This window comes from Amblyomma maculatum, chromosome 4 (genome assembly GCF_055883805.1).
Source record: "Amblyomma maculatum isolate TAMU_Amacu chromosome 4, ASM5588380v1, whole genome shotgun sequence".
NCBI lineage: Eukaryota > Metazoa > Arthropoda > Arachnida > Ixodida > Ixodidae > Amblyomma > Amblyomma maculatum.
This window is the reverse complement of record NC_139347.1, coordinates 28923767-28947872: the sequence shown is the minus strand read 5'-3', so window position 1 is coordinate 28947872 and position 24106 is coordinate 28923767. Positions and strand designations below refer to the sequence as shown.

General features: G+C 44.7%; 2 protein-coding genes across 2 annotated transcripts in view; one reads left to right on the top strand and one right to left on the bottom strand.

Annotated features, from left to right (window-relative positions):
- Nucleotides 1-2059, bottom strand: part of LOC146190560 (serine/threonine-protein kinase haspin-like) — a 38933-nt gene extending 36874 nt beyond the window's left edge. The window contains exon 1 of the mRNA XM_084599807.1: nt 1970-2059. Coding sequence (XP_084455933.1) covers nt 1970-2044 — 75 coding nt within the window. The 5' untranslated portion in view covers nt 2045-2059. The remainder of the gene's footprint in view (nt 1-1969) is intronic.
- Nucleotides 2060-17735: 15676 nt separating this feature from the next.
- LOC146190559 (uncharacterized) lies at nt 17736-22898 on the top strand. Its single transcript, XM_084599806.1, has 3 exons — nt 17736-17957; nt 18299-18373; nt 22241-22898. Exons 1-3 carry the CDS (start codon nt 17888-17890, stop codon nt 22891-22893), a joined length of 798 nt encoding a protein of 265 aa, XP_084455932.1. The 5' UTR covers nt 17736-17887; the 3' UTR covers nt 22894-22898.
- Nucleotides 22899-24106: the final 1208 nt, after the last annotated feature.

Here is a 24106-nt window from a genome sequence, read left to right as displayed (position 1 = left end):
AAGTAAAGGGATAGCCTGAACTGCGGCTGTGCAAGTAAAGGGATAGCGAGGAAGGGGTAGAGGAAATCAAAGAGGTGATCGATAGGGAGAAAGAAAAGGGTAGGTAAAAATACAAAGAGACTAGAGAACAATATACAGTAGTTTGGTTGGGGCCCATCCGCAAATGTATCAGGTCACTGAGCACTCGGCACATCAGGCAGGCCTCCGTGATAGCTCTGCGTCCATGTATCTCTTTACGACGTCCACACGTGCACACTGCGCTTCTCAACCTTTTGGCTGGTCACAAAAGTTTTCGAGCTAAAGTTAAAGAAATAGAGTGAGGCGCATCCTCGGGTTTTATTATAAAGCGCCAGTCGTTTCGACTTCATGAAGATTATAAAGCGCCAGTCGTTTCGACTTCATGAAGATAAACCACCGGCCTGAACGAACTCAGATTAATAATAGCCGGAACTATTTCCACTGGAAAAGTGACCCACTCGATAACATTTTTTTTTTTTCGATTTACAACGCCAACAGTAAACTCATGCAGCCATGTTTCCTGTTATAAAACAAAAATGTTCTCATAAGTATTCTATAGCGCTACATCCACTTACATGTTTAATTTATATTTTACTCGTTGCGACCTATATATGTACCTTAATTAGTTCTCGACAGTAACTATATTCCTAGCAATGATTTCGATGTATGCCAACCAATTTGACTGCCGCAGAGCAGGTAAAAATTGTAGGCGCCTCGTTCGAGCAGAGCGGTCCAACATATCTAAAGCTTCGGGAATAAATGCTTTACTGCAAAACGACTGCTATAGCCTTGCATTGGAATTCTCACAATTTTTTATCTATTCGAATGTTATTGATGAAGGCTACTCCCGCGCGGCGATAATTCATGGCGTCGCGCCGCTTGTCGCCTCCGCACGATGAACGGAGTTCCACTGAACGGATGTGCTCATCATGTCGCTCAGGTTACGTGTCATTAATTTCTCTTGATATAAAACGCTACATCAGATAATCGAAAACAAGTTGCGAGTACATATGTGGCTTCCGATCAAGCGAAGTTGTTTTTCAGGCGAGTTTTGGCAAAGAAGCATCCGAAGCGTGGAAAGCTGGGCTAGTTGGTTTCTAGTACTGTTATGAAACATTCTTCCAGCGCACGAACTTCGATTTAACCAAGAACCTAAACAGTTCTCTGAAGGCCTAGTAGGAGCTTTGACACAGAAAAGGGTGTTATCAGCCTTAAGCTTATTGTGCCTAATGCTATTTAGAGTCTTCGAAGGTACGTGCAAGTGCAAGTCTACTCATCTGGTAACGAAGGGTTTTCTAACGAGCTCTTTTTCACCAAGTCCCGTCGCTTCTTGCCGGTGTATAAGGAGTAGCGGCAGCCGATCGTTGCCACCATCGTACATCGCGTTTAGATAACACCACTTCATGCGGTTACTGCTTTGGTCGTCAGCCTTTTCAGTGGACCCTGCTGGGTTGGCGCAGTGGTTAGGGCGCTCGACTAATGTGCCCAAGGATGTGGGATCGAATCCCATCCTCGGCGTCCCGTTTTCGGTGGAGGCGGAAAGGTTTGGTTTGGTTTGTGGGGTTTAACGTCCCAAAGCGACTCAGGCTATGAGAGACGCCGTAGTGGAGGACTCCGGAAATTTCGACCACCTGGGGTTCTTTAACGTGCACTGACATCGCACAGCTACGCGCCAGTGTGCTGTGCGAGTCAGGGCACGTTATAGAACCCCAGGTGGTCGAAATTACCGAAGCCCTCCACTACGGCGTATCTCATAGCCTCAGTCGCTTTGGGATGTTAAACCCCAAAACCAAACCAAACATTTTTAATGGTTGAGTAAGAGTGGGTAAACGCATAGTAAGATTAGGCTGTTCTTTATGCAAATAGTGCTTATTAGAACCTGCACCGTCCGAAGGGCGCTGCTTCAAACAAGGGCTGGTCGCAGTTACTTCATTATACAGCAGACACTCACCTTGGTCATGCCAAGCTGCCAATCGATGCGCTCGGGTCCCGCAGACAGAACGTCGGCGAGTACGTGGTCTGGCATCCCAGAAGTCACTTCCTCCCCATGCTGCATGAACGGAAGCGAGAGCAGGTAATCTAGCAGGCTCTCAAAACTTCTGGATTCCACAGTGTGTCGCTGCCATACGACTAAAACGTATATTGATTAGAACTACACAATATTAACTCAACTATTCTGCGAGAAACGTTCAGTATAGTGGAGTATGCTATAACGCCGAGGTATCTAGTACAGCTGTGCTGGAACAGGGCATGCATGCACTGTAGCGTGGACTGTACGTTCCATTAATGTGAGTGAGTCCTTCACTGACACCGCGGGTCAGGTGTCCGCCCAGAATAATACCGCGCGTGCCCATTATATTGCAGCAGCCTAGTCAGCCTACTTCTCTCAATTTCGCGTTGTGAGGTCGTAATAGTCGTTGTAGTTGTCATTCCGTTCGCTTCTTCCATTCCGCAACAAAAAATAGACCACTGTAAATGTACAGTCTTGGTCAAAAGTCCTGAAGTCAAAGGATTTTTGTCTCAGCAGAAAAATGAAGCCGTCGTTGAGCCATAAAAAATTAAAGAGCCGTGAAATGCTATGAGGTAGTTTCTTGCTGTAATAAAACACCATTTCATAGCATTTTAAATGCCATTTGGCCCTTGATGATGGCGTGACGGCACCATTTCCCAGCTGAGATAAAAATTCTTTGCCTTCAGGACTTTTGACCAAGGCTGTACATGCGTTGAGTTGCTGGCTCAACACATCGCCATTTAGAACCACACTCAGGACTTTGTTCTCCGGAGAAATCCAACTTCGCCAGCTCAATCCTAACATGACGACAACCGAGACCATTACGTAAAGATAAAATACGCTAAATCCTCAACCTGTTATGCACCTAATCGTCAGCAGGCGAGTGCGATTAATATGTTTGTTCGATGGTAGTTCGGGGACGGTAGAAGTCAGGCGTGGCGTCATCTTTGTGTTTATCATTCGGTAAATAAGCTAGCTCTGATCCCTCGTCCTACCCTACAAAGCTAAGCGACTGTAATTTGTTATACCTGCCCGCGCCCTTTCCTTTCTAAAACATATACTGCAAACACTGATAAAAAAGCGTATTCTGAGAAGTAGCTCTGGCATCGCCAATGTAAGGAGGATCAGAACCTCTCGGACTATGCGAATATACCGGGTCTAGATGCAGGTTGTAGCTGTCAGTTATCGTCAAGGTTACCGCGCAGTTCTTTGTGAAAAAGACAGCTGGTGAATTCCTGGCGTGTGCATTTTCAGACAATCCACGGCCGAAACAGAATAAATGGGCCTGGTAAATTTGAGTGGGCTACTAAGATGTTACAAAGAGAAGCTTCATTTTTCAAAGAGGCATGAATGCTGAACAGCTAAGACATATGTGACAAAAACAAACGAAACGGGTGACAAAATGCGTAGTTCGTAAATGCTTAAACGAGCATCCAGTGACGTATCACTTTCCGTTAATGTCGTGTTATAATGAATGGGCTTGAATCGAATGTCAACTAAATGTTTCCAGTTGGGCAGCTATGCAGCCACGGAGACCTCCACCTTACTTGCCTTCTTCTCCAAGCTTGGATCCAAGCATTAGCCGAACAGCCGTGCTTATGCGGACGGGAAACCCGGTATGGCATATAACACCCATCTAGGTCTCGCGCAAAGCGATACGGCCGACATATATCTTGCAGCTTACAGCTCGGTTTACAGTCGGTTGTCGCAGCAGCTTCCGCAGCCCACCTCGAATATTTCTGATAACTGCTTCACGCATTGCACGTACATTAGCCCAGCCCAGTTGGCCAGCAGATGTCTTATTCGTGTTGAAAAGCTCCTCAGTGGTTCACGGTATTCGCGTGTTACAAACAACGAAAACACTATTGCGGCCTCAATGTTCTAGTGCGTGATACTTGGCTGCTATCCAGTCAGCAGCTTACAAGCATACCTGAAAATCCTTCCAACATTATTTCCACATTGCACCTTGGTTCAGTTCCTCTTTTGCACATCCCAAATGTTATTTCCTTTTCGTCGGCACGCTGCTACAATCAATCTTAGCACAGCACGCTTGCCTACTAAAATAAATGAAATGTTTTCTTCGATAAGCAGTAAAACTTTCCTCATCGACATGTAAGTCCTGGACTCGTCATTACGTCTCTCTATCAGGGAAATCAAAACTGCCATAGACTGTGCTTAAATAAAAAAAAAAAGTATAGGGAACACTTAAGCTCCGCCTTGAAGAGTATGACGCAATAGCCCAGGCCACTAGCTCACATATAGAAGCCCCACCGTAAACAAGCAGTATCAACGTACATACGTGGCGTAGGAGTAACGTTAATGCAAGGATCTTGGCAAGCTGATTCTGACATCACCCTCCAATATGAAAGGATAGGTCCGAGTTGGCAGCTCCTGTCAAACGTAATGTCAGGCAAGCCTAGGTCCGTTTAATGTTAGGCCTTTTTTTTTCTTTACTGTCTGGCTTTGACACATCACATTTCACCCAACCAAAATCAACAAAAATCACACAAAACGCTATTTACACATGACACCTCGTGACCAGGCAGCATGGGACGGGCTTCGTCGCACTAAAATTCACGCATACACAACAAAGGCTCTAGTCTTGAGAGCAACTTGGGAGGTTCCGAGGCAGATTTCTGAATTGCCAGAAACCTGTCCACGGTTTCCCGAAAATAAATTCGGCCTTTTGGCTAAGATAATAAGGAATTGATGTTAGGCCATGTCACCTGCCATCCACCGCCTGCCAGCGCCATGCTCGTAATTTTCGATCACAACACCAAGGCCGGTGTAAGGTCGCCGACGCCGGCTGCCAACGACCGATTTTCGGTGAACGAGGCATTTACCGCTATCGCATTAAAACAAGGTCTGCGCCCGTACCTCGGTTTCCGACTTGGCGTCGCAAGCCAGCTGATCGTCCTCCATGGCGTCTCCTCTCCACCGGCAGCCGCGCAAGTGACGCGGATAGCTGCAGTCCGCTGGCCCTCGGGGAAGAAGTCAGCCCACTCGATATCCGTTCCAGGCCTCGAAGAAGATGAACCCGAGTCGCAGCAATGTGATTTCGCAGCGTGGCTAAGGCTTGAGGCGAATCAGCGACACGAACTCCAAGGCAGAGCGAATCTTCTCGGTATTCGTCCTCGTCGTCATCCGGCCATGCAGCGTCGCGCGCAGCTCGTGCTGACAGCCTCGTGCAACCGCGAGTGCCTGTCGCTGCGACGATGCCAACCTATTATGACTGCCACTTCGACCTGCGGGGGATCGATGTGGCGGCAATGAAAAAGACAAAGCAACAACCAAGCACTACCAGTCTCCCGATGTATATTCTGACCCAATGTGACTGAGAACCGACGCTTTGTGTTTATATTGTGCTGCTTGGTCTGCTATTTACACTTTTTAATGTCGCACGAACTTAGACGGGGCTCTATTGACGGCTAGCGTTCATTATATTTATTTATTTATTTATTTATTTATTTATTTATTTATTTATTTATTTATTTATTTATTTATTTATTTATTTATTTATCTATTTATTTCACTTTTTGACTGCAGACAAATACAATGCCTGATGTAGGAACAAAAGCTAAAGGCAGTTAGTGTATGACGAGGCCTCTCATCCCTATGCAGTTGGGACTTGATGCTGCAGCCTATATTTAAATAAAAATCTTTTTCTTAATAAGACCAGGTATATAACACTGCGATGATGTGATGCTGCCGCCGTAGCATTTCTCTTGCACGATCGGCGAGTTGACACCCACCCACAAGTGCGATCGTCCAATGCCGAATGGAGGGTTTAATGTCCCAAGGCCACATGCCGGCTTCGACGGAGGCCGTAGTGGGTGACTTCAGATTAATACAAAGCACCCAGTAATCATTAACTTGCACCGGCATCGCAAAGCGCTCGGACCATCTTTGTGCTTCGGCCCTATTCAGACACACCCGCTGCTGCTAGGACAGAACACGATCCCTTCGGCTAAGAAGTCGGATGCCATAAACACTCAACCATCGCTTCGGATCCCACCAATAGCACAGAAATCTAGCGTTTTAACTTATCTCGAATTATATGAACAGAATATGAACATGTTTAAACATTTCGTTTTTCATCCACGGGCTGAAAATGTGGTAGCATCTAATACATGTACCGATAGGTATTTGGAAACAACGGAACGTTTCACTGGTTCGTGGAAGCTAGAACCTTGACCAACTTTTGTCCGTAACTAATGCCACTGCCAGTGCACGCATTAGAACCTTCCACTTCCGATTCTACTAAGTCCTAAAGAAATCTGCTGGCGTTAAATTAGCGACGAATGACTGTCAGGGACTCAATAAACGGAAAGTCACCCGGGAAAGGAGCCTTCAAGGCTCGTGTCTGTAAGTGGCATAAAGCGGCGGATGCTGACCTCGCTGTCACCTTAAGGTCAGCATGCCTTTCCTGTCCACCAATTCTGGAAACGAAGATTAACCCCTCGGAAAGTAGAAGACTTGCTTATAAAACAGTGACAGTCTGTCTCGTCATTGAGTGTAGACAGAAGCACGCCACGCATTCCCGTGCAGGCGTAGCGCGCACGTGTCTCATATAGATATTAGTAGCAAAGCTCAAGTCTGCAGTGGCCTTTACCCTCGTGAAAGAATTTCAAGCTTCAAAAATAACAAAATAACCGCTGCTCTACGTCTAGAAAACTGTGGACGCCCCATCAGCACCACACCGCCACCACACCAAAGCACCGCAGCAGGCGTGAGTTAGAGTTATGGTATCGATGAAGAACTGGGCACAAACAATTATGGCATCCTGTGCCACATTATTCAGCCATTAGAATGCAGCAAAGTTAAGATAATTACCCGAAGGGCCCGGCAAACAAGGAGAGCAGTTCACCTCTAAATATAGAAGTGGAGCAGTGCACAGGCCTCCGGTAACTAATTAGAATAGGACAAAAATTCTAAAGATAATATGCGCGACCAGGTGAGAAGCAGCATCCTATAGCGCACGCATATCGGCTAAAGGCTAAATGAATGCATGTGTGCTCTAAAAGTACCAATGATCGTCGAATGAATAGGCAAGAAGTTATCTTGCACCCCAAACAAAAAGGTCACGTGACGCTGGCGACCCCGTGAGACTCGTCCTAATACAGAAGCGAGGAGCAAGAGGAGCCAGCAAACGAATGGCTTGAAAACAAAAAAAGAAATAGTAAATAAATTATTGTCTTCGCTCTTGTGGGCATGTTCCGACAGGAAACGGCTAATAAAAGCATGATAGAGCGTGGTAGTAGGCCAGTTGGTGGGACATCGTTAGAAACAAAAAGTAGCCACGCGCAGCCCATCCCGTCGACGCCAAAGCAAAAAAAAAAAAAAAAAGAATAGCCGGCACTACGGTTTTGCCTCCTTCCTGATTTTTACGATCCGATGCTAATGGCCTCTCGGGCCAACGGTTTTGAACTGCTGCTGTTTTGTGTGAGCGTGTGTGTGAGTGTGTGCGTGGGGGGGTAACCTCATTTGAATATAACCAACTCAATTGTGACTTCCAAATTTCAGTGGGCAACTGCCAAGATTTGGTTCCTTGACCACAACAATTTGACTTCTTTCTAATCAGACCATCATAAACGGCAACTAAGCAACAGTACTGAGCAACCAAACGCACAACTCATAATGAACTAGGCGGTGTAATCGCGATACTTTCGCATTCCTGCTCGTAGGAATACAAGTACACCTCTTATTTTTATTCCGTTTTTCTAAAGCGTTACTACTGTGGAAGTTTCCTTGAATGAATCCATGCCAGTTTGGCCGAAGCTTTCATGCTCTCATTGTTTGAAAGTTGAAGCACGCAAGTTTTGCTCTATTTTTAGGAATCACGCACACTACCTATTAATGCCCACTTCAAGTTGCACAAAAAAATTTTAAAATTTATAACTCGCAGAACTAGCGGCCGCAAATGGCAGCAGCTGTGAGACGATGTTCATTTTTGCAAAGCAGACTTCTGGAACACCGCAGTCACTCAGCAAAGCACCATCATCAGAGCACGCACACAGTTTTTTTTCACCTGTGCGTCTACAATTCAAAATACGTTGTTTTTCATCGCCTTTGGTTGCAAAACTTTTAAAGACGTGGCTGGGATGAGATGTTCTGCCGGGACACGTTCTAAGGAATTCCCAATAATAGCCACGCACCCGCGCCACTAGCATTCTCCCACCGTTTCTGAGTATGATTGTGGAATAGCTGCGGTATTTTCACTAATTGTGCTAGAAAATCAATTTTGTTTCTTTTTAAATATGCATGCAGTTATTATTCAGTGGCATTATGGTGGCATTCAACGTTAATATTAATTTAAGTGACAAGTGTTTCAGAAAAGTACGATGCGGCAAAGAAGGCAGATCTGTTGGACTTTCCTGCCTGCGATAAGTTCTTTTTCTTTTTAAGAAGAAGCTAGTGTACAAAAATGAGGGCTGATCCTGCGGCGTTTACACCAATTGCTAACGGTGGTAAATTCCGACAGAATTTTGGGTCCAGTCTATACTTATTTGACGCCAGCGCTCTGCAAAAATTAGGCAGCATATTCCGGTCGAATCGACAAAGCTCGAGCGAATTGGGCGCATTTATAGATAGTGCTTACTTCGAAAGTGTGAAAAAAAATTTAACTTCCACAAAGTAGTTTTTTAGCTGCCATTATTAAGTGCTATCGCTTAAAAAGCGTGATCAGCGCAGGCCTTGGCACTCAATACCGAGCGAATTATTCCCCAAGGGCATTATGTCATTATGTGGTAAGAACGCTATGTGGTAAGAACGCTATCGGAAGAACGCTAAGCTTCAGCGCTCAGAAAGGATGAATCCTTGCCTCACGCTCGCGTACGTAATGTCAGTTATCATCGCTTTCACGATTAAGATTTATTAAGTGATAGCTTGTAGAGCTGGTTCGGCCGAAAATCTGTAGTCTTCGTCATAGTAGTAATAGCAGTAGTTGGCACCGCGTATCGGAAATAAGCGGGGCTGCGTAAAAGAAAAGCGTATTATGATAGTTTGTGGCTCTAGTGATCGATGATAAATTGATGTATGATAGGCCATGACGAGTTAATAAAATCATTGTAATTAATTGATAACTGATGAATTAAAAATGAAAATTTTGGAAAAGGGAGGATTCAACGTCTGAAAAGAAAATTTAGAGTGTATCATTGATCAATTCTTTAATTGAAAATATCTAAATTCGGGAAAATGAATTCAAGGGTGCCAAACTGCTCAGAATGAAAGCCAATGTTTGCTGATGCTAACAATTGGTGTACAAAAAGTAAGAAAACAAAAAATCTAAATGTTAAAAATAAAATAAAAATGAACACAAATAAATAAAATTCAAAAAGCGAAACAATATTAAAGAAAATAAGAATTTAAAAAACTATGATGAGTGAAAAACAAAACCATTAAAAAATAAAAAGTGACAAAACATCGTTTTTCTGTATGAGGCGCTATCGCGTCATGCATACTCTTAACAGTGGAGCTTAAGTGTCCCCCTTATTTTTAAACTTTATATTGACATCGCAACAATAAGGAAAGTATTTGCAGAGTGAAGAAAGTATTAGAACTGATTGGTAAATCCAGTGAAAAGCAGCGATAATACCTGTGCACAGTATGTTTCCCTGCTTCTGCGAACATGCATGAAGGTTAATTATGCACTTTTTGCAGGCCATAGGCAATAAGATAAAACACTATTTTACTTCCTCGCATTTTTGATGTCCAAGGACATCACTTTATATTTATTTTTCTTTCTCAGCGCTCTTTGTTAGCACGCATGAGAAAGAAGAAGGTGTTCTCGAATGCTAGCGGCCGTCTATCTTTGCTGATTATTGCCCACCTCTGCGAAAAAGATGGCAGGTAAGTGCGCCATTTGTTTACGCTTATTAATATGTACAGCTAAAATAATTTCCCTGCTGAAGAAGCTTGACACGTTTCTGTGCACCCAGCAATGCATCCGTACACGCAATACTAATGAACGATCGTTTATGTCAAGCAATCGACGACAGAGCTACACCGATACAGAAAGGAATGATTGAGCAGCGACTAATGGCACAAGTCTATGATGTGACAGGTTCTATTTGGTCTCTGTTATCTATTTCACGTCAGGTGTGTGAGAAGTGGCTCTTAATTGGCCGCGCCTGCTAGACGGTGCGCACATGGTGAGGCTAGTGCATTGATATGCCCTTTTCTTAATTGAGGTGCTGAAATGCTAATTCAGGTGGCCGTCCAAGCGCATACACTTGATTGCAACATTTCCCGCAACTTCCTGCCCACAGACTGAGTCAAGCGTGTGCTCAACAGTGCCCCATTTGTTCCAATATGTAAAGCGAAGGTGTTACTATATATATTTTACTGAGCAGTCAGAGAAAAGGCCAGATCGATAGCGCATTACCTGTTACAAGGAAGGCAACACAATCTGCCGCGGCGCCAAACGTTACTGCAAAGTACGACTTTTGAAAAGCGTAGTCGTTATCATAGTGGAGGTGTGCTTACTCCTACTTTGAAACATACTTTTTTCGCTTTCTGCTTTTAATACAGGACCGTCCCCTCAGTGATAACGAATATTATTATACTTTTGTCACAATAGAACTCTGACTAATGCAGTTCTTGCTTTCAGCCAAGAGAGCAGTCTCAATCATGGCGTTGGCTCCGAGAAGGGGTAAGTGATCAAGTGCGCTTCTGTATTTCTTTTTCAGTTATCAACGGCAAAATACACTTAAACTGAGTGTACTATCTTTGCTGCAACAACGCAGATCTCAGTTTCCCACCTTATGTTGTTCCTTAACTTCCCTTACGTGAACGCTCTCTTTCATGCAGAGGTCAGAGCACTTCAGGTTATGACTTTTGCTCTCTTTACATTGTTCTTTTTTAGAGCCTGTATTTGAGTAAGTATAAATTAACGCTTCAGACGCGATTCTGCTACTAGACTACTGTCTCATGGGAGCTGCCATATTCGAGGAGTGTTGCCATCTAACGCCTGGTGTGGCCACTATAGGCATGCTGGCTTGGGCGACCAGTCGTGGCTGCATTTGACAGAACGGGAGCAGTCGCTGGCTCTGCTAAGTAATCGTGTTATTCTGAAATTATTTGCGCAGGAGGTATTCGTGTTGAGGTTAATATTGCTTACACGAGGTTCTCGCGAAACTTCAAAAACCTTCACCTGGCCCCGCTGTCACTGGCATGTAATGCTCCTGCGCATGACACTGCTAGGTGTGCTGGAGCACACACTGAAGCTTCTCCCTGGGCCGAAAATATTACTGAATCTTGACACTGACTCAGAAGTTTGAAGGTTTGAATGCAACTGACTGCCAGTTAACATTATCTTGGTGTAGAAACTGTTCTAAAGACGGGTGATCGCATTTCTCAAAGTATGAACCACTTTTAATAACCCAGGACGCGATCTTCTTAGGACTGCAGGTGAAAATAGTACAGTGGAGTTTTACGGGATGTAGTGCATACACCTACCGTTGTGTCGTATTCGCGGCGCTGTTCAGGAGCCGGTCCCACGACGGTACTCAACACCGTGCATCCGTTGCTCAGGGGAGCGGCCAGACTGCTCTCGGTGAGCGTAGGAAGAAGACTCCCTTGTTTTTATCGCTTCGCTCAGAATATATGATACGCAAAATAAACGCACGCAACTCATCCTGGCTCCGGCGCACAGCACGCATGGAGGGGCTACTAGAACAACACTGTCGACCACAAAATAACAGAAAAACTCACATTTCCTCATCCATGTCAAACCTCACCAGTTTCGTCGTTATTCGCCGGGACCTTGTCATACAGTTTGACACAGAGGCATCACCGTTGCTTCGTTCCCTCTTGTAGTCTCTGCGGAGGAGCTCTCATTACAATAAACCGATTCGGCCTGATCATATTTTCTTTCGTTGATGGTCAAAATGAAGAGCCCAAGGTTGGGGTCCTCCCTTCGTACGTAATTCAGATTTCTTATTTCAATAATTTCTGATTCCAATAATAGCCGGATTATGACGCCGTCCTCCATTTAGACCAAGTATGATCTTAGACATAGTACTGCCCTTACGATTTTAGATTTCTTTGTTACAAGGTCTCATAGACACTTTAGTGGAAAAGCTGTAACTTCTAGCCGGAGCTAAGACCTTCTTTTTGGTAGCTAGGTGAGTCTAAAAGTATCTAGATATACCTCAGGAGCCGGTCCGACGACGCAACACTGCACCATCCATCCGACGCTCAGCGGAACGGCCAGACGAGCGTAGAAAGGAGACTCCCTTGTTTATTTCGCTTCGCTCGAGATACATGATACACACACTAAACACACGCGACTTCTTCTAGTTCCGGCACGCATCACGCATGGAGGAGCTGCCAGGAAGGAGGCCCCATACTCATGGAAACATGGAAAGCAAACGCACGTTCAATATGACTGAATGAATGTTTCTCGGATAAAAGAGTGATCAGCAGGTCATCCGGCCTGAGGAAACAAAACTCAAAGTATTTACGGAAAGGTAATGAACCCAGGTAAAACAGGTATGCCAATGATATTTGGCAAGACAACATATTCCCTCACCGTTGGACACCTTATGTACGGGATGCACAGACCAGATTACACTCGTAAAGAACCCACTAGTTACTAGTGGTGTATTGTAGAACAAATGAAATATCAGACTTTTTCCAAGAACAAGGCGTTCACACCTGTGCGTTTCGCGTGTTACTGGACTACGCGCGAAAAGTAAGTATGTATCGCCAGTAAAACTCACTGTCTACGCAACAATTTTGTTTTATTTCCTTTACACGATACTAGAAGCACTGTACATATGTGTGGAACGAACTATACTGACCGCCACAACCAATTCTTACCGGAAGGCCCGGGTTGAATCCCGGCCGCGATGGGTGCGTTTACATTTGACAAAATGTCAGGCGTCTGTGCACCGTGCGAAGCCGATGCATATTAAAAAAAAAACGGTAATTTCCACAACACTGTGTTCCTTAACGTGCACTCACCTCACAGAGCACACGGACGCCGTACGGTCCACATTCATCGAAACGCGGACGCCATGGCCGGGATCGAACTCTTATCCTCGGGCTCAGCACTGGAGCGCCCTGTCCGCTGAGCCACCGCAGTGGTTTTGAGTCGACACTTTTTTTTTTTTTGCCCTGCATTAGGGGCAATGGAGCTCACACATGTTGATCGACATCTGTATAGATAAAGCAAATCTTCCCCATGTCTCCCACGTTACACGCATGATCGGATGTCAACTTGATGTAACTGCGGTTGAGAGTCAGAGAGGTCGCCCATTGTCGAAGGGCAGCTTGGCACGGGTTTGCCCACAAGATCTGCACAAGCGGCGGCTCTTTTAAGATGTGGCATCCGAACTCGTAGGAACAAGGCCGCGGTGCCGGTGGCGTGCCTTCCGCGGCCGGGAGGATGACTCCAGGTTGGCGGATTGGTTAGGACCCGAACTAAACAGTACAGAACAGTACAGCTCTAAACAGTGCGGAGAAGCGGCCCCTCTTAGGTTCCAGTGAAATCTTACACGGAATCTGTTGCCATTATTTTGCGATCGGAGTAGTTGTACAGCTAGTTGCTGCAGCCTGGCGCCTCTACTCTATTAGTGTGCTTCCGCTCTTTTTCTGACACTTTTAGCCAAGGCTCACTGCGTTACCGCTTTCCATTCGCCAGGCCGCACATTCCCTCAAGTAAAGCGAAGTCATAAACATATAACCGCGATGTGGCGCTGTCTGATAAAAAAAAAAATCCAAAAGCGCATTCTTATTAGTATAAGAAAAAAAGCATTTTTATGCTATTATCGGTGGTATTTCTCGTTTATATACTGGCTTTTGGTTTTCAGGAAGAATAGCTTAAAGTATAACGTCGAAGCCGACACGAAGGAACTCGCCGAATGTTGTTGTCTTCAGGAAATTGTACACCGCGAATAGTTAGGTTCAACGGACCGAAAATCTGCAAATTATCTCAAATGCTGCAGATAGTATCGCTTATATTAGAGCACTGGTCGAAGTAAGCAAATTAACAGAACATTTAACCACTTGGAGCGCGATTTCACATTAAATAATCTAACGATGGTGCTGTTTTCAGTCCAATGCGGGAGAACAGCGCTACCTTGCTGTCAGCACAGTGCATTATGTATGCGCTCGCGGTCAAGGCGTGATTTGGTGCCGTTCTCCAACCTCCCGCGCCGAACTAAACACATCCATTGCATGTGCCGTTTATTAAACATTGCATATTCAAATTACAGTGATCGTTCATTTATTGTTCATAAAACACACTACCTAACCGTGTATATAACACATTACGTTACCCGTTGACATCATGGGACTGCTAGATCCCTTGTTGCAATAAATTTGTCATATCAGCTATAACATATACATCGTGTGAGATTGTTACCTGAGGCATAAGAGATAGCCTCCGTGGAATAAAGAGACTGCCGTGAATGTCTACGGGTACCTCTACCGCCACAACAGTGCGTTAATCAGATAAGGACAGCGTTCGTTCTTTTATGGGAACGCAATATTTCCGGATAAGTTGAAGCTTCGAATATCGAGAGCTCCTTCTTTGCTACGCTTATATGTGCTGGCAAGGACACACTAGGTGTGATGTGCTGCGAGTCCATGATGTCGATGGTGTAACTCCAGCACTTCAGTGCGCCCAAAATTCGATGCTATAATTCAAGTCTTTTGGCCGCTTTATTGCACTCTCTACTCTCTAACCGTGTGATAGGTATTTGACTATCAAGTTGGAAAAAGAAGTACTAAGATGATTTTATGCTGTAGATTAGATTGTTCTGCCTCTTGAGTACATTCTGTCGCAGGACTTTACATTTAACCACGCTTTCCGAATAAATGAGATGGTGGGCTGTAAAGTTTTCAGCAGACCGTAGCTTATATAAGCACGCATATGTTTAGCTCTTTGTTTTCACACCTGTCCGGACTCCGAAGTCTGTGTGTACAAAATAACCCACATTTCCAGAGGTTTAAACTGGAGAAAATTTGTTACGCGTATCATCGAGTACATGATGCCGAGGAGCAGATTTGTTATCTTACGGCAACGTATCCATAATTTTCTGCTTATAAATACAGCTGCACATAAACACAGCGTTGTGTCTTTTCTCTCTCGTGTCTACACACAGAAAACTGAGCTGATGCCTAAGAGATCTGTTTCCATGTTGATGCATTGTACGCAGTGCTTTCCGCGTTACTCTTGTGTCGACGTCATGAAAAAAACGAAAAAAAAATCAATTTATCTAGAATTTTTCGAAACGCATAGCGCACATCAGTTTAGCTTGGAAAAACTTCCTCACTCTATGTTTATTTTTACAACGCAGGGAAGCCAGCAAAAGCAACCCACTGCCCATAGTGTTCACGCTGCTGGCGATGGGAGTTGTGCTTGTTGGACTCGGTGAGCATTTTGTTACAAAGACGCTGTCGTACAGTAAAAGCAGAGTCCTTCAATGCTTTGAAAAAGTATTGCCTGTAATATATTGAGTAGAATTAGTTTATATGATACAATTATACCAGCATTCTTGCTACACTTTTCAGTTTAAAATGTTCGTGAGCATCTTTGAGGAGAAAAATCGGAAGAATATACAGCATTACAGATAGAATATACACAGCCGGCCACCATGAGGTGGTTTAAATTCTGCGTACTGCACCTGATGGCTTTATGTGTCCGTACTAGTTTATTCGTAACTGTACACATGCAAACTCCTTGCGAAATTCTACTCATTAGTAAGTAGCGAAGAAGTCCCTGCAGAATTCTGATTAGTAAGTTACGAACAAAAGAACAAGACCTTTCCTGTTAACTGACTACGAGAAGGTCCTGCTAATCTGCTGAGTGAAGTGTCGTTGTTTATTTGGTTGGCCGCAAAAGCGCTACGAATGCAGCGACGTATTTTCGTGGTCCACCGATCGAGTAATTATTATGTCCGGTCTTACAGTACACAGCCGTTATTTGGAAGCTGCCCGTTAAAACCATGTCTTTAACATTGGATAGGTTTTCCGAAAACATTGCTTTGTGTAGTGAAAATATATAGCAAGAAACTTCAGACAAAAAGAAACTAACAACGAGCTGACCAAAATACACCAATTGCAAGTCGCCTTCGTGGCCAGCGCCTAAGAGGAGGCCTGTCCTGGTGCACTGCAAACAAAAAACTGCACCCTTAAATGTGCGTTTCCTTATCTATATATCACCCCCTTGCACCATCAGAGATGGGTGCAAGGTATGTGGCCGTCACTACGGTACAGTGTGACAGAAGAAACTTCAGACAAAAAGAAACTAACAACGAGCTGACCAAAATACACCAATTGCAAGTCGCCTTCCTGGCCAGCGCCTAAGAGGAGGCCTGTCCTGGTGCACTGCGAACAAAAAACTGCACCCTTAAATGTGCGTTTCCTTATCTATATCACACCCCCTTGCACCATCAGAGATGGATGCAAGGTATGTGGCCGTCACTACGGTACAGTGTGACAGGTACAAGCTACACCCTTTTTTATTCAAAAACGAAAAGCAGAGTTAACTATTTGCTGGCATGTGATGCGAAAATGCACCATGCGGAGCCGAGCATCATATGTAAATAGCTCAAAAGCAGGCCATAATATAACTGGCAAACCCAAGCTTCAGGCTCTACACCTCGACATCTCCCGGTCGTACGGCCAAGGTCTTTCTTAACATGGTGCGCGCGCGTAGCGCGATCACCGAGTAAGTGCTCAGTAAATGGAATGGCACCATCACGTTCTCAAAGAAATCCCAATGAACAGTACAAAACCCAATACCTCAACCCAGCTCATTTCGCGCCTGTAGCTCTCAACAGATGCCCGACGCTGAGCACCTCAAAGACCAGCCTTCGTCTCGTCACATAGCCTTAAATGCCCAACGCTACGATGAGTGAATTCGATCGAGACAAGGTCCTACCGAAACTCTCGCAAGCAGTTGAACTTCGTCCGAGAATACAAGCTCCGCCTTATAAATGCAGCGACGTGCCATACTTCGTAGGCCGCCCACTATACTGATCCTTCTCTCTACCCCCACCGTCTTTATCAGCACGCTGAGCTTCAAGCCCTCCTGCAATCATAAATTCATTCATATATATGACCCTCTCTTCCGACGCTAAGGCGAAGGTTACTGTCTGTCAAACGCGTAGTAATGTTTGTCGCATTAGTCGGCAAACAGCGTCCTCAATCACGTGACCACCTGGTGCACAGTGTTAGGTCATGCGCCTTGCATTGACTGCATCGTTATTAGCGGGGCGCGCTAACAAGACAAAGCTAAGCAGCAAAGGGCATGAGACGACACCAAACACTCCAAAACGCCACCCGGTATTAAAATTTTCTTACCTGCAAAGGAGAGGCTCAAATCTGGCTCAATTATTGGTGGATACTGAAACTACGGCATAAGGAAAGGAAAAGGAACCAAAAAGGAAAAACAAAGAGTCATCGTAGAGACAAGCTCGGTTATAATATGGGTCACATTGGGTTATTACACGTACGCTGGCATATTGCACAGCACACAGGAATCTTTGTCGCTTATCTTTGATCAAAACGCGTGCCGCCGCACCCGCTATACGGTCATGGCTTCGTGCTAAGCAGCCAGGGGCTGTAAGCAGTGAGCCACCGCGATGCCTTTTTTTATGGCGATGCTAGCTTCCTAGGTAGACAGAATTGCGCGGCATCATGGGTGCGTGCGCCTACGCGTGACCACGTGACACATGATTTGCGCTGTTGGAGGCGGAAGGGCGTAGCTGAGGCTGGCGTCATGCTCTGAATGCTGCATGTATCCGGAAGGCAAGAGACGCAACATGCGCCGATCCAAGCATAGAATGAGTCCGTATTCCGAGTTTGCGTCGTTTTTTGAGCAGTATCTCCCTGTCCTCGGACCATCTGATGAAACCGCCAGAACCGGAAGTGGCTACCACTTCTGGTTCCGGTGTTTCCAACGATCAAATGACTCGAGGTGAGCTGCAAGCGGTACTTGTATCGGTAGAAACACATTTCTCACACCATTAAGCACAGTTCGTAGCCCTAGCAAAACCATGCAATCTTCGCCCAGTCATGCATGGCATCAATATGCGAAGCAAAAGAACAATTCAGAAGCATTGTATGTGCACGCCAACGATATTTATTCACATTACCAAGAGTAAAATCATCATTTATGCTAATAACATAGTGGTAGATTGCGAAACAAGACCTAAATAGAGAGACGAATCCGAGGCAGGCCCATATTTTTATATTATTTTGATAGCCTTCACAGAATTCGGACAATTCGCTGCTCTTCATCGCGTTTTTGCTTTCCAGTGCTGTTCACGCTAATACCCCAGGCTCCGGAGGTGACCACCGGTGCAGCGCTTAGAAAGCAGGATGAATACGCAGGTGAGAACGCAACACGGCAATGCTGATCCCGCCATGCGCCCACTTGAGGCGAGTTGATATTTTTTTTCTTCGCATTTCGAATGAGGCGCATAGACATCAGATGGAGTAGGCGTCTTCATGACAGTTATTCTCCTGGCCATACTTCCCGGTGGACATCGCATGGGTGTATACATCGCAGCTATAGAATGCTTCACAGGCAACATAAAAATACGATGTGTACGCAGAGGCAAGATTCTTATGTGGATATTTGGGTTAATGTGGCCGAGGGTATTCATTGATATGTATAGATTAGCCTAAATAATAAAAAATAGTTAGAAAGACAAATGGTAAACAGGTAACGAAAAGGGAAGTAATGAAAGCTTTCGACAAAATGCGAAGGGTGAAACCGGCTGGGGAGGATCTGGTCCACATAAGACCTACAGTAAATCTGTAGAAGGACGATGAAAGTATCATGCTAGAAAAGCTGACAAGGTCTCATGACCTCCAGAAAATCGTGTTTTTAGATGAACACTAATAGCACAAAAGGGACGTCCAGGGCTTGGAAAATTACGCAGAACGATCAGCTTACTGTCCGTTGCCTACGCAGTGTTTACTAAAGTAAGTGACAATTGAATCAGGAAAACATTTGACTGAAACCGTCTAAAGGAGAAGGAAAGCTTTCGGAAAGAGTACTTAACCGTAGACCTTGCTACACAAAGCAACAAAGTGGTAGAGAAAGGAGCAAATTATACCGACCCATATGTATAGCCTTCATATATTACAAGAAAACTGTTAACTCGCTCTAAACCTCAGCAGCTGGGTGTCAAATCAAAAACGGAATCAAACCAAATTTTTTTCCTGAACCGGAACCGAACTGAACCCGATTTTTTTTTCGCCATCTCGGAACTCAACCCGAACCGGAACAAATCGGAGGAACCGCTCCGAGCCGGTTCATGGTATGTTCTGACCCACTTTGCAGGCAATACCTTCATTACTTTTTTTCTTTTACCGCTGCTTGTAAAGCGCTCTTCTTGTTTACAAAAACGCCACTGCACACCGCTAACATCACAACCATACTGAAAAATCGTACCTTGCAAAAAGATGAGAAGCACAAAGGAAACTATATCGCCACATGCATAGCACCAATCTCTGATGTCAGGCTATGGTTTCACCCCGAACACGGGTAGCCGCTGCGCTGCGCAGTGGCGCTGCTCATGGAAAAAGTTGCCCCATTCGTGGAATAATTCATATAATTCGTAAGTTGAGTTACATATTTAGATAAATAAGTATATAACCATGTGCAACTCAAAAACGAAATGACGAATCTGTTAAAAAAATGTATTACAAATCACTTCATTTTCCCGTCGTTCGACGACGTCGCAATGAGTCACAGGGCACGTGTATAGCAGCCGTATGCGATGCAACTCCAGCAGATGCAAATTGGTTGACTGAGATTTCAGCATAATAAGCCCATGCTGATGGTGGGAAGGCCACCTTGAGCAGCAATTCACCGGTCTGTTCTTGAGTTCTATCGCACCATAGGACAGAGGTGCTCCCATAAGTCGATTTGTCCTTTTGTATTCTCGTCCATTTGTTCCTAGCAATGTCTGCTTGTTTTTGTTCAATTGTCAAGTGAAACAATGTCACGAGTGAAGCTCCGATGTCCAAATGTGAAGACTGGGTGGAGCAAATAACTGATTGGAATTACTGGTAGGAGTATTAATTTGCAAGCTATATTTGGTGTGCTATCTTTTCGGCTCGTACAACTACGGTGCCTGCATTTCATCGTTTTATCCTCCACCACTGATGCGAACACCTAAGACAGTCTAGAAAGGTGGCACTGAAAGCTAAAAAGCCCACCATTGAGAGAAAACGTAACTAATGAGTAACCTGGTCTATGGGTTGCACGGTGACGAGGGAAGTCGAAACAATTTTGAAAAGCAGGAAGAGGGGTGACGTCAAGCGAACAGAAGGAACCTGCGACTAGGCCCCAGGAGGAAAAGAAACAGAGGAGGAAATGACAGTAATCGTGCATTCGGTGAACAGCAGCATGAGAAACTGAAAGAAAAGCCGGTGAGGTGGCGGGAAGAGGCGAGCTTGAAGAAGCAATGCAGGATGTAAAAAAAAGTCAGAACAGGAAAAGGGTAAATGGAATCTTCATTCCAATGCCACTCGTGGAATGAGACCACTTACAAAACACAGGGTCCCTGAAATTGTCTCTGTTATCGAAGTTTTTTTTTTTTTTTTTTTACTTCACCCGTTTAAATTGGTTCGGGCGGGGTCGAACCGGTTCGAACCGGAACTGAATGTGTCTTTGGAGCCGAACCCGAACCCGAAAGACGTGGACCCAAACCCGAACCGAACACAAAAGAATTTCAGTTCGACACCCTGATCAGCTGTCACACAGCATTTACGGAACGTATAGTACTCGATTGGAAACACCCGAGGACACGAATTAATGGTAATGGCATTACCTTGCTAAGTAAATGACAGGCAGGTAATTCACGATGATCGGCCTAGAAATTAACATTCCGAAAATTAAACTACCTTTCATTCATCTCTTTAAAGAAAAGCAATTTGGCATAGGTAGTGAGGCATTTAATACATCGGAGAAGAAATACATCTACTTAGGGCGGTTCGTTATCGCACATACGGGCCACGAAAGTGAAAAAAATTTACAAGCACGCAATTAAACCTGTTTGCGTGCAGAAATACGGGAGCATTGCGAGTTCCGTGCTTAGCTCTGTTGTGAGTTCTGCATTTCTCAGAACCGTTGCTTAGTTGCAGTTTTTTGGTGGTCAAATGCAAAGTTAAATTTTTGGGAATCAACGGACCAAATTTTGGGGGTGGCCAACCCGAATTCGGAAGTCCTTAATTAATTAGCCATGTTCAAATTAGGTTATAGAAACTTTGATTTGGTCAAATTCGGATGAAGTCAAATTAGTGGAGTTACCCACTTAAGCTTGGAAGTCACCACTATAGATGGCCATATGCTCGTACTAGGTTCAACATCAACTTTGGTCAAATTCTAAAAAGGTCAAATTTGAGGGGACCAGAAGGCCAAATTTGGAGGCCGCATCGAGTTGGTCATACTCTAAATAGATTGGGTACCGAATCTGGCGCTTATTGATTACCCACGCAATTACGGTGCAGTTCGTGCGGACATGCTTTGATGGCAGGCTTTGCCCACACACTCTACCGACCTGCTCTGGTGACGTCATTCATGAGCCGAGAAGGGCTTTCGCATTAATAAGAGAAGAATCAGAATGGGCTGGGGGCACGTTTTAAAGTACACTCTCAGGTCATTATTATCACACTGCGTGTATACCTCAAAAGTAAAGTGTATCAGAATCAGAAGAGTAAAGTGTAGCCGAAATCATAAAGAAATGGACGTTGACAGGGCTCGCGAGGCGATCGAAGACAAGATAAGCGATTGTTATTGGCAAACAAAAACTGGATTTGAAAAGAAGTCAAGAGAAATAGGCGGCGGTATAATTGTAATTGGGCTTATGGGGTCACAACGTTTGCGGCGATGAGTTGGATGTATAGCGGGTAAAGAAGAGGGTTTTTTGGAGGGATAATAAAACATCTGCCCTGCAGGGGGTGTAGTCCGGTTGATGATGATTACGGTCATATTAGCTCAGATTTGCCGCGGAGTAAATTTTCAGACTGGCTAACGTACGCATGATAGCTGCTGCAGTCACAACGCGTGGTGAGGTTAGCCATGACGTATCAACCCTGTCCCCGTTTCGTTTTTAGTAATAGTTCCAGCAAATTTCATTGCTTTCGACTACAAGCATCTCTGTGGCGTAGCAGTGTATCACAGTTGTGAAGACCATATCTACCCTGCATTGCTGCCAGTGGACGTTTTCTATGTTGTGATTTCAGATAGCGAACGTGCTTTTCCTCCAGCGGATCCTCCTCCCCCGTTTTCCGAGACGTCATCGAGGAAGAAAAAACGGGCGCCCACGAAGACACACAGTACCTCCAAGTCGCGGAAAGACTGGCATCGTACAAAGCGCCATCCAACCGCCTCTCATATATCAGCCAACGCCACCCACACTACAATCGCTGAACAGGCAAACTACACTGATAACGCCACGGAGACCACTTACGAGGCACGTAATGCAAGCCTAGCTGAACAGGCAAACTACACTGACAACGCCACTGAAACCCCTCACGAGACACAAAGTGCAAGCGTAGCGGACAGTAGCACCGCAACCCAGAGTAGGAACGTCACAGACACAAGCGAGAGCGTTAACAGAACTACTGTCATGTCCCCTGGCACGGTACTGGCTAACAGCTCTGCCATTCACATCTCAAGTGGGAACAGCACGCTTGACAGCGACAGCGTTACTATTGACATAAGACCAGAAGACGTGTTTGAATTCAAGACACCGGTGAATCCAAAGGACAACAGATATGTCTCGGAAAACTCAACGCAACATTCCGTTCCGGTGACCAGGACGCACAGTAACGTTTCGGAGATAGATGAACTCCCGTTCACCATTGAAGATTTTTTTCATAATTCGTTAAAATAAAGGAACCCCATTTTAAAGTATTTCTTGTCGTTCCAAACCGTATCTTTATTGACGTAGTTTGATTAAGAAGCAAAGTTTTCAAACCAGCAACCGCCGCCTTGTTTGTAAACAACGTTCTTTTTTATTTTTTTGCTGCTCTTGTTAGAGTTCAAGTTTCGAAACAATTCTCGGGCCCAAAGTTTTGTGAGTTATCCGCAATGAACCCATCTTCTGTTACAACAATAAAACACAGTGGTGCAATTTTCATTAGCCATTTACAATGCTACCGCAAGTGCCGCAAAACTGTATGAAAGTGCTACAAAACCTGCTATCAGATACCGAGGAACTTGCATTCTTTTTCCAACAAGAAAAGCAATCTAGAACTGACACACACGTAATTACCTGCTGCGATAATGTTCGAGACCTTCGATATCTATCTACTTTTCATCTTCCGCGCCCGATAATATTTCTCGCACCCAGAATGTGCACACAGTAACCCTCGCAGTCTGAATTTTTTTGCAGTGCAGGGGATTTGATTTTCCACCAAGAGAAGGCGATAACTCCCGGCCCCACACGTAGGCCTTGAAGACTGGGGCCGCCGCGTTAAAGCAACGCCACCTAGACTACTACAAGGCCTGTGCAAGCTTATGTGACGTCATCGTAGTGAGATCATACTAAAAGTCTGCTTCACCCTACACGGGTGCGTTTTTTTTTTTATTTATTCAACGCTTCTCTGGAGCTACTTCTTGAAATGTTTAGTGCTAGCGATGAAGAGGATTATACTTGTGTTACCTGTGTTATCTAATATTGCCAGTCTTTTGAAGTATATGAGAAGTTTGACACTAATCCACCTCGCATTTGTTTCAATGGCAGAAATGAAGTTGCGATGAAATTTTCACCTTCATTCAGAGTTACTTGAATAAACATTAAAACAAGCACAAAATTAATCTGAGAGCACATTTATTGTTAGATGGATAGATAAAGATGAGATCGGTGGGCAGAGATATTACTCAGAACGGTGACCTTGAAGACACTCGGTGTAACTTGTCGGGAATACGAGGTCGCTTTCACGGAAGTGCTGGTCACAAAGCTGTAACGTAAATATAAAAAAAGCTGCTTAAGCTGGGAGCAGCTATTGCCATGAGTATATTAGCGCAGCGAGCAGCTAACTCGGCTTTAAACTAGTCATTTACTACGGCAACTACGATCACGTGGCCATTAGCGAAATGAAATT